The 11,295-nt window shown below is 41.5% G+C and overlaps 1 protein-coding gene across 1 annotated transcript; it reads left to right on the plus strand.

The window, feature by feature from the left end:
• The first annotated feature begins 7,751 nt into the window (after positions 1-7,751).
• IAPP (islet amyloid polypeptide) lies at positions 7,752-11,019 on the plus strand. Its single transcript, XM_010301930.2, has 3 exons — positions 7,752-7,835; positions 7,982-8,116; positions 10,656-11,019. Exons 1-3 carry the CDS (start codon positions 7,756-7,758, stop codon positions 10,846-10,848), a joined length of 408 nt encoding a protein of 135 aa, XP_010300232.1. The 5' UTR covers positions 7,752-7,755; the 3' UTR covers positions 10,849-11,019.
• Positions 11,020-11,295: the final 276 nt, after the last annotated feature.

An 11,295-nucleotide genomic window follows, 5' to 3' on the forward strand; every position in this document is an offset into this window, starting at 1 on the left:
GCTATGACAGTGGCAACTAGCCAGGTTCAGGCGTGTCAGTCCTGGATATCCTGGGACATCTAAAATGACAGCAGAAAATTACACCTGCTTTAATCCTCTAATTTCAGATTTGACCATTTGAACACAAGGCACTTACTTAGACTTTTTCAGAGGTGCTGACACTATCAACGAAACCTTTCTTTTATCCTTTACTGTTGCTTCAAAGCTTGATTCAGACTTTTTAAAAAAGAATCAGAGGCTAATAAAATGGTTATAAAAATGAAACAATTTTGTCAGATCACATGAAACATTCTGCTCAACTCATAACAGCTACAAGTAGTGACACATGCACCATTCTGTTTCATTACTGATAATACTTATGCTGATGCATATTAATGCTGCTGCTGTTATGATTTCTGGTTTATTCAAAAAATTGAAATAAGCTCACTTCAGGTTAATGCCTAAAGCTTTTCCTTTTCTGTTTTGATACAACAGGCAAACTAAACTGTAAGCTTCTAGTTCCTGTTAACTGAACAACAATGTAATTTACCAGAGACATCTACCTCACACAGCAGAACAGCATCTGGTAAAGTGCATGCAACAGGTAATATGGCTTTTTGTCACTCTCACAAATGAGAAAGAAACATCCATTACCAAAAGTTTTAATGTGTGTTATTAATGTTATTAAGCAAATGTGAAACTCAGAAATTGAAAAGCAGCCATTAAAAGTGGGAAACAGCTGTCCAGCTGGTGCCAAGAATAGCGTAAGAAAAAGCCAAATATGAGAAAGAGGGGGAGGCAACCTTAAATGTTAGGAACTGAGCACATGAGAGAGTTAAAACACTTCTGCTGGAATTAATGTCACATACATTTAGACACCTGTAGTGTAAACATCTATATCTGAGCAAGTCACCCAAGGTTGTTTCTATTGTCAAAAGGAGAAACAGGCACAAATCATCTGAGCTATTTTAGACTTCTACATTAGAAACAGGCACTAGAATGCTCTCTCTATTCATCTCACATTTAGTCAGATAAATCCAACTCCCCAGTACATAAAAGCAGCAGACACTTGAGACAAGACTGGTTCCCTGTTCCTCTGCTGCCAGTACATTACAGTGCAAAGCATGTTCATCATCTTGCAAGTCAAGACATTTATGTAGGTAGCTTCCAGAAGGAACCAGGGCATTGGCACACCATATCTTCTGGATTCTTTGTAAACTTCATCTCTGGTGTCCCCTAACTCTCATATAGGCACAATATGTTAGACAAATCTTTTCATATGGACTTAAACATCAGTATAAACATGTAAAATTACCATGTAACTATGCAGGATTGAACTGGTCGTGGGTTTATTTACTGAGAATACCTGATTTCTTCCTTAGGCTGATAACATTTTTTTATGCACAATAATTAAGGGTTTTTAATAAGATCAAGGTTAAGGAACTTTGTCAGTGATAAAAATAGTTTTCTAACTGCTTCACTGAATGGTACTAACTACACAGTACTTAGTGCCATGTTCTTGAAATTTGAGTTATGAATAGTTCTGCTGTCAGAGAGATTCCATGATTTCATGATTCCACTCTTGTTTGTGTGGGGAAAAAACTACTTCTGCTTAAGAGAACTTGTAACAGAAGCCACAATACCTTAATTCTGTTAACATTACATCTGAATAATAGCTGGATAGACTTCTTCCTGACTCTGCCAAAATGCTATGATGTGGCTTAGGAGGCAGACAATGGTCCTGGGACATCATGAGCCCAGGTTCATTTCTACAATGCACTCAGGAATCAGTCTTTCTCTTTTTCCCTCCCCAAGGCCACTTGCAGGACAGCTGGAATTAGGATTTCACACCAATATTTCTTTGAAAAGCCCATTTCAGTTTTCTTTTGTCAACCTATAGCTAGATTCAAGTTTGACAAAACAACCATTCACTTAGATGCCCTAAAATGTAACTGATTCAGAATATCCAGTCCAATCTTCTAACATCTCAGATGCAAACTGTATCTGACCTATCGACTGCTTTTCAGGAGTTGAAACAACAGGAGCTTGCCTTTTCACAAGAGCTGAGCACACACCCCGCTACTGAGGGTCAGCATGACCTGGATCTCTCCTCACCCGGGAAGAAGTGCACCAAGGCATTCAAGTTCAATAGTCAAGCTGTGAATATTGGCTGGTGTCAATCAGTATTTGCATACTTGTTTTTTTAGCACAATTCTAACGGATCTAATCATGCCTACATTTCAGGGGAATGAAATTATTATAGTGAAAATAATACCAGAATGTTATTTCATGTAGGCAAATGCTACAGTGAAAATAACACCAGAAGACTCTTTGGAGAGAGAAACTTGTTTCAGATCATAGAATCATAGAATGGTTTGGGTTGGAAGGGACTTTAACAATCATCTAGTTCCAACCCCCCTGCTGTGGGCAGGGACACCCTCCACTGGACTACGCTCCCCAAAGCCTCATCCAACCTGATCTTAAACACTTCCAGGGATGGGGCCTCCACAGTCTCTCTGGGCAACCTGTTCCAGGGCCTCACCACTCTCACAGTAAAGAATTTCTTTCTAACATCTAATCTAAATCGACCCTCCTTCAGCTTAAACCCATTACCCCTTGTCCTGTCACTACACTCCCTGATAAACAGTCCCTCCCCAGCTTTCCTGTAGGCCCCCTTCAGGTACTGGTAAGCCGCAATTAGATCTCCCCGGAGCCTTCTCTTCTCCAGGCTGAACAATCCCAACTCTCTCTCAGCCCATCCTCATAGGAGAGGTGCTCCAGCCCTCTGATCAGCTTCGTGGCCCTCCTCTGGACTCGCTCCAACAGCTCCATGTCTCTCCTGTACTGGGGCCCCCAGAGCTGGATGCAGTGCCCCAGGTGGGGTCTCACAAGAGCGGAGTAGAGGGGCAGGATCACCTCCCTTGAGCTGCTGGTCACACCTCTTTTGATGCAGCCCAGGACACGGTTGGCTTTCTGGGCTGCAAGCGCATACTGCCGGCTCATTTCGAGCTTCTCATCAATCAAAACCCCCAAGTCCTTCTCCTCGGGGCTGCTCTCAATCCATTCCTCACCCAGCCTATAGTCGTGCTTGGGATTGTGCCGACCCACATGCAGGGCCTTGCACTTGGCCTTGTTGAACTTCATGCGGTTCACACAGGCCCACCTCTCAATCCTGTCAAGGTCCCTCTGGATGGTATCCCTTCCCTCCAGCATGTTGACCACACCACGCAGCTTGGTGTCGTCAGCAAACTTGCTAAGGGTGCACTCGATCCCACTGTCCATGTCGCCAACAAAGATGTTGAACAGTGCTGGTCCCAGTACCGACCTCTGAGGAACACCACTCGTCACCGTTCTCCACTTGGACATTGAGCCGTTGACCACAACTCTTTGAGTGCAACCATCCAGCCAATTCCTTATCCACCACGTGGTCCATCCATCGAATCCATGTCTCTCCAATTTAGAGACAAGGATGTCATGCAGGACAGTGTCAAATGCCTTGCACAAGTCCAGGTAGATGGTGTCAGTTGCCCTTCCCTTATCCACCGACGCTGTAACCCCATCATAGAAGGCCACCAAGTTTGTCAGGCACTATTTGCCCCTAGTGAAGCCACGTTGGCTGTCACCAATCACCTCCTTATTTTCCATGTGCCTGAGCATAGTCTCCAGGAGGGGCTGCTCCATAATCTTGCCAGGCATGGAGGTGAGACTGACCGGCCTGTAGTTCCCTGGGTCTTCCTTTCTACCCTTCTTAAAAATGGGGGTTATGTTCCCCCTCTTCCAGTCGGCGGGAACGCCGCCAGACTGCCAGGACTTCTCAAATATGATGGAGAGTGGCCTGGCCACTTCATCCGCCAGTTCCCTCAAGATCCGTGGATGCAACTCATCAGGTCCCATGGACTTGTGCACCTTCAGGTTCCTTAGATATTCTCGAACCTGATCTTCTCCTGCAGTGGGCGGTTCTGCATTCTCCCAGTCCCTGCCTTCTGTGCCCTGGGCAGTGTGGCTCAAGGATTTGCCAGTGAAGACTGAGGCAAACAAGTCGTTGAGTATCTCAGCCTTCTCCATATCCTGGGTAACCAGTTCACCTGTTTCATTCCGGAGGGGACCCACATTTTCCCTCATCCTCCTTTTATCATTGACATACCTATAGAAGCTTTTCTTGTTGTCCTTGACATCCCTGGCCACACTAATTTCTATCAGGGCTTTGGCTTTCCTAACCTGATCCCTGGCTGCTCGGATAGTTTCTCTGTATTCTTCCCAGGCTACCTGCCCATGCTTCCACCCTCTGTAGGCTTCCTTTTTTCGTTTGACTTTGCCCAGGAGCTCCTTGTTCATCCATGGGGGCCTCTTGGTGTTTTTGCTGGACTTCCTCTTTGTTGGGATGCATCGCTCCTGAGCTTGGAGGAGGTGACCCTTGAATATTAACCAGCTGTCTTGGGCCCCTCTTCCTTCCAGGGCTTTGTCCCATGTTATTCTACCAAGCAGATCCCTGAAGAGGCCAAAGTCTGCTCTCCTGAAGTCCAGGGTATTGAGCTTGTTGCATGCCCTCCTCGCTGCCCTGAGGATCCTGAATTCCACCATTTCATGGTCACTGCAGCCAAGGCTGCCCTTGAGCTTGACATCCCCTACCAGACCTTCCTTATTGGTGAGAATAAGGTCCAGCATGGCACCTCTCCTCTTGGGCTCCTCTGTCACTTGGAAGAGAAAGTTGTCATCAACACATTCCAGGAACTTCCTGGATTGCTTGCACTCAGCTGCGTTGTCCCTCAAGCAGATGTCAGGGTGGTTGAAGCCCCCCATAAGGACCAGGGCTTGTGAGTGTGAGGCTGCTCCTATCTGCCTATAGAGGGCTTTATCTGCTCGGTCCCCCTGGTCAGGTAGCCTGTAGCAGACCCCCACTATGTCTCCTGCCCTAGCCCTCCCTTTAATCCTGACCCATAGGCTCTTGGTGGGCTCCTCCATCCCCAGGTGGAGCTCCATGCACTCCAGCTGGTCATTGACATAGAGGGCAATGCCCCCTCCTCGCCTGCCCTGCCTGACCTTCCTAAAGAGCCTCTACCCTTCCATCCCAACACTCCAGCCATAGGAGCTATCCCACCATGTCTCTGTAATGCCAATAATGTCATAGCCTTGCAGGCGCACACACATCTCCAGCTCCTCTTGTTTGTTCCCCATGCTCCGTGCATTCGCGTAGAGGCATTTCAGTTGTGCCCCCGATGAGGCTGACTTATGGGCTGGGGTGGCTGGGATTCTTTTGATGTATCTTCCCACTGTTACCCTGTTGGTTCCTGTTGCATCCGGAGCCCCCGGCTCGTCTCCTCTAGGCTTCGAGCGTGCTGTAGTGCATCCAGCACATCTCTAAGCAGTAGGGCGAGGGCCCTTGCCAGCGCCCCATCCCTCCAACCTGGGCACATCATGCCACAACATGTTGCTGGCAAGCTTAATGTTATCCCCCCTCCCCCTTCGAGCCTAGTTTAAAGCTCTGTCAATGACCCCCGCTAGTTCCTGGGCAAAGATCCTCTTCCCCCTTTGAGAGAGATGAATCCCATCAGGGTGCATCAGGCCCAGTGCCGTGTAGGCCGCCCCATTGTCAAATAACCCAAAGTTGTGGCGTTGACACCAGCCACAGAGCCATGCATTTATGGACTGCGTCCGTCTGTTCCACCCACCACTGCTGCCCTCAACTGGAAGGAGGGAGGAGAATATTACCTGCGCTCCCGATGTTGCACAGAACATATTGTCATTGTGAAGATAAACCAGCACTATACTTACTTCTCTCACACTGGGACTGTCCATTCAGAGGAGGATGACAGGGACCTGGGAAAAAATAAGTATATGATTGTATCATTAAAAACAGAGAGAAAATATCCAGAAGCAGCATCCCATTAAAGAAAAAAACAAAACGAACAACATTATGTCACTTGCTAGAATCTTACTGGCAGACTAGCTGTTTTATCAGGTTAAGAGGCTACTGTCATGGCTAAATATTCCTACTGTATTCAACTCAAGCAGCACAGATGCATGAAGGGAGCCACCACTGGAACTTTAGCCATTTCAGTGAAAATCTGGTGTCACAGGCTAAACCAGCAAAGAAGGAGGCTTCCAGTTACGGCAATGTACTTGGCATTGAAACAGTCATGAATTAATTCATGTTCTGTGGGGATATGGAAGATACATATGATAACTTCTTGTCACAGAAAACTTTGCCTGAGCTTGTGTGTCAGCATCTTAACCTCCATAAATAATTAAAAGACCTGTTTTCCAAAGGCATTTAGGAACCTAAAGGCAGCTAATGAGACGGGGGGGGGGGGGGGGGGGGGAGAAAAAAAAAAAGAAAAAAAAAGAAAAAGTTATTTGCCTAATTCCCAGTCAGGAATCAGGAAATCAGGCGAATTTTTTCTAATCTGTATCCTTGGAAATCTGCAATCAGGTAATTTATTAACATTGGATTTAGTCTATTAAAACCTGTATATCTTTCCCTGAACTCTGTGCACACCGGAGAAATAAATTTGCACAGGCAGCCTTCATTCTGGCATTTCCTAGTTTTCTAATCCTAGTCTTTGTCTTCCTGAGAAATTGACACAATTTTCATGCATGACAAAGAACCTACCAGTGTTAGTAAAACATAAGATTTTACATTAATAATGACAGAATTTTCATTCACAGTTATACTTTACTGAAAAACATACGTGATTTCTACCTTGTTACCCTGAATGGTCACCCTATCTGACAATTTAAGTATTTTTCACTCTTTTCTTGTTCCTCATACAGCTTTTATCTCTTCAAAGATTTTTTCTGTTTTGATCATTACAGACTGCTACAACAAACCCCCACAACTTTAACTATTCTATCTTTTCTAAGATATCTGTTTCCTTATATTTCAATTACTGGTGATCTGGTGTTTCATTTACTCCGGCTTTCTTTATAACTTTTGTTACCTTATTTAGCCCTTGAAAACACCCACAGGGAATATTACCTCAGCATCTTATCAGAACTGTAAGACTGAGGCTACAGTTTGTGTGTGCAATATGCTATTACAGTATCTTCATGAGGGCTTCCTGCATATACCAGGTTAATATTTACTGATGCGCTAATGTAACAATGACCTATCTGCCTCTGCTCCTCTCCGGGGTACTTTCTATCTATAGGGATGGGAATTAATGACAGTCTCTCTGTGCTGCCTGATGTCAGAGCTGAGAAAGGTGTGAAGGGTATATAAGAGCCGTATTACTTGTCAGCAAGGAAGGGGGAAAAGGGATACTCCAGAGCTAGATGCAAGCGTGGAACTGTTGCGTGCACCCTTCTTGCTAACACAGGCGTGCTTCTTCAGTTAGCTCTCTGACCACTAAAAGGTAAACAATTTCCCTTTTTTTCTTACTTAAGATGCAGTGCAACAGATGTGCTTTCAGGAAAGCAAACTGTTTCTCAATATTAATCAACAGCATTTTTCAGGAAAAGGCTAAGATGACTTCAAGGTAAATTGCACCTGGGACCAGCATTTGAGACTGGGATGTGTCGGGAAATGCAAACCAGAGATAAGGGAAAGGATTGAAACTACTAGGTGGAAAATGAACATTTACTGTTGAGAGCTATCTGTCTGAAACTGCATTGTGTCACTAAACTTAAGGGGATCATTTTTTTACTCTAGCCTGTGAAAAAGACTAGTTGCTGTTGATTTAGGACAGAATGAGCATCCATAATAGTATATGCTGAAGAGTATTTGGGTTTGCTTTCAGTTTTGAATCATTATTCTTTTCAGAAAGTTTGGAAGCAAAGATGTACAACCTAAAGCTGTCAGTTTTCTTCATTGCACTTTCTGTCACTCTGAGCTGTTTGGAAGCTACACCTATTGAGAAGTGAGTAATAAATAACCATGTTGATTTCCTTTTAGGGGAAAACATGTTCAGATTATTGCATGAATTGCTTTTGCTTTCATGTGTCAAATTATATGAGCAAAAATAGAATTATTCAATTTCACAGGGTATTTTATTCTTGTTTAAAGATTACTATCTGTGGCTGATGATCTCTCTGATGGTACTTCCAAGAGACAAGGATGGATATTGCCAGTGATATCACAGAATACACTCTCAGGACTTAGTGAGGAAATGCCAGAACAACCAGCAGCAAAGACAAAAAGGTATTGATTTTCTTTGATTCTTCTAGTCATATCAGTTAGGATTAAATTATGAAGTAAACTTCATGCCAGTGATATTCTGTTACTTGAGACTCTTTGTGTCTGTTTTTATTCTCAAGAAGAGCCTAAAATACCCTTCTTGTTGTATAATAGAGCCATTCTGTAAGTATAAAGATCAAAGCATCCAGGGTAGAAAGTGAAATACAGAGACAAAAATTGCAGATCATTTAACCACTTTACAATTATAATGCTTTCATAAATGAAAAAGGCTACAAATACTACATTACCTCAAGGAGAAAGGTGTGTTTTGAAAGGCTTTCTTATTTAAATTTGTCTCATTTCCAAGCCTGAAGGGAAAAAAAAAGAAACTATACCCTTCTTAATAACACTAATGCTCTGCTAGAATGGAATTATTTTATAACATAGGTACTTCCTATAAGTAAGCAATTTTTCATTTCAGAGATAAATATCAATTTAATTATGGGAAGAAGGAAAAGAAGCAATTGGCTCCAATAGAATTTAACTAATCCAAAAAACATTCATGTTTATAAGTCCATAAATCCAATTTCAGGTAAATTTTAATTAATAAAATAGTATTTCAAAAAGTATTTGCAATTTATAGTAAAAAATAAAAAGCACTGGACTATTCCAACCGTTATCAGGCTTCTGAGTGAATTTCTTTCAATGACAATTCTGTTAGGGATAGATTCAGTAAATACACAAGTTCTGTATAGTTGCCTGATCCTTTCTCTCCAAATTTATATTAAAAAAAAGATCACTATTATATGAAAATTTGGTTATCTTCCAAAATATTTTTATAATGGAGACTAAGTTCCCACATTTTTACAGCTATTACTTTTTTAAAAAAATTATTGTAATATTCAAACACAAGGCAACACCTTTATGAGTATGGTATGCCTTATCTGCTTTTCTGTAAACCTTTTCTGGTTTACAGTCTCTTACTGGGTGAACTGTGTCATTGATGCATGTATTCAATGAAAGGCTGCAGATCAGAGAGCTAAAAGGTATAATGGGTTCAGTCAGGCTAGACATCAGCTAGAAATCTAGGAGCTTCCTGTAAGGACTGCGTTTTAAACTTGGAGTGTCAGGGCTTGATTTTGTACTTCTAACAAAAAAAGAGAACTCTGCCTCCACAAAAAAATCAGGATTTCCATGAGAACCAGTTGCTACTTGAAACTCATATGTTAAGGGCTTGATTAAACTCTTTTTAAATCAATAGAAATACCCATGGAAACCTAAGAGAAGCTATATCAAGACCCATCCAACCATTTCCTTTAAATACAATTACATATTTAAAATATTAATTGCTCAGAAATTGCTGCCTATTTGCCGATGAAGAACCAGTATAATACAGACATTTCTCTCACAATTGCTATTCCATTTGGATTCTTAGGTTAATACAAATAACTCTGAAAGAATAGATGACATTTTAGGTAGTAGATTTAGTCAATCAATAGGAAAATGTTCATATTGCTCAGAGTTTGAAGCTGGAAAATCATCACTCTTCATTGTAAATTTTTGCTGCACACTGTTGTCTACCTCATGCCACATCAACATGAAGAAGCTCAAGAAAATTAACGATAACTCAATAAGCAATCTCAGCAAGCAAGTATTTCTGTCTGAAGGAACATAGTGGTCTAAAAAACAAGTCTGAAAACTCAAGCTCTCTCAAGCTAACCATTCTATTGTGATTTAAAAAATAAATAAATCCAATGCTACATAAGTTCTACATGGAGTTCTGTAAATAGTCTGCTGGTTCCGACCGTAAAATGTTCTTTTTAGATGTGGATTCTTCCATGGACACTCTTTAAAGTCTCATCCAGCAAATTATCATCTACCACAATAGCACTTTCAAGTTGCTGGTGTTTCAACAAAGATGTGGCAGCTTTTCAGTAGTGAAGAGATCTCTGTTTAGACAGAGGTAAATCTTAGGTGGTACTGAAGTCAGCAGAAGTTGGAAACGCCTGCCACCTCACATGATACGTGGTGCAGTTGGGAGAAAGTGTTTTTGGGCACAATCCACTTGATGTGGACTGGAAGATTACAGTTCACTTCAGTGACAGCGGGATATGGTTCTGTGGGAACAAGAAACCTAAATAAATGTTAGTGATTGTCATTATGTTAGTAATTCTCATGATATCAGCAAGAGCTCTAAATAGATTTAGAACTTCAGCTTAAAGCTAAACATTTAGTCAGTGTTTTCACTTACTGTCTTAACTATGCTATCATTACAGGTTTTCTAGATGTCATAAACTGCTATGTAGAATATCAATAAAAAATGACATATGACTGTTAAGGTCTTTGCATTTAAATAACCCTCATCATTAAAACTGATAATAGCATATAGCACAAGATTTTTTTTCAGGCACAAAGTAGGTGGTAGGAAGATTGTAATGTTCCTGTATTTGTGCACATATTAAAAGAACTCCCACATTAGCACAGCTCAAATGACTATTAGAAGTGGCACAGTTGATTGCTCATCATTTGGCTTTTAATCTTGGCTCTTTTTGTTTTGCCTTAGTAGTCACCACCTAGAGAAACGGAAATGCAACACCGCTACATGTGTGACACAACGCTTGGCTGACTTTTTAGTTCGTTCCAGCAACAACATCGGAGCAATATATTCACCTACAAATGTGGGGTCCAATACATATGGAAAGAGGGACACAGTTGGGCTTTTAAGCAGAGAACCCCAAGACAATGCACAGCTTTAGGATGTTAAAATGACTACTGATACAGTTTTCATTAGGAGCTCAGTTTTTAATGTATCAATAACCTTTTAGTCATTTATTACTTGTACAGTCTTAACAGTGCCTTGTTTTCTGTGTGTGTGTATGTGATTTATGTTCATCATTTCACTATGCATGTACACTGACATGCATAGGCTATTGTTTCAACTCCATTAAGAACTCCAGAAATCTGCTTGTCAAATTCCCTTGTAAAATAATTAAATACATATCACGATAATAAATGGAAAAGTAATTGCAAGAGGGCTTTTTACTAGTATTATCATTATCATTATCATTATCATTATTATTATTAAAAGGATGAAAAAGATAACCATGATGTGAATGTCTTTATAGTCACAGTTTGGTAAGAGAAATAAATCATCTTATTTAAGACTAACAAAAATTGGAATGCTAACAGAAGTTAGGTCCTAA

Source organism: Balearica regulorum, chromosome 1 (assembly GCF_011004875.1).
Source record: "Balearica regulorum gibbericeps isolate bBalReg1 chromosome 1, bBalReg1.pri, whole genome shotgun sequence".
Classification (NCBI taxonomy): domain Eukaryota; kingdom Metazoa; phylum Chordata; class Aves; order Gruiformes; family Gruidae; genus Balearica; species Balearica regulorum.

Coding starts and splice junctions, on each gene's coding strand:
- IAPP (XM_010301930.2), top strand. CDS start 7,756: ATGTACAACCTAAAGCTGTCAGTTTTCTTCATTGCACTTTCTGTCACT. Junction 7,836..7,981: donor GAAGCTACACCTATTGAGAA/GTGAGTAATAAA, acceptor TCTTGTTTAAAG/ATTACTATCTGTGGCTGATG. Junction 8,117..10,655: donor CCAGCAGCAAAGACAAAAAG/GTATTGATTTTC, acceptor GTTTTGCCTTAG/TAGTCACCACCTAGAGAAAC.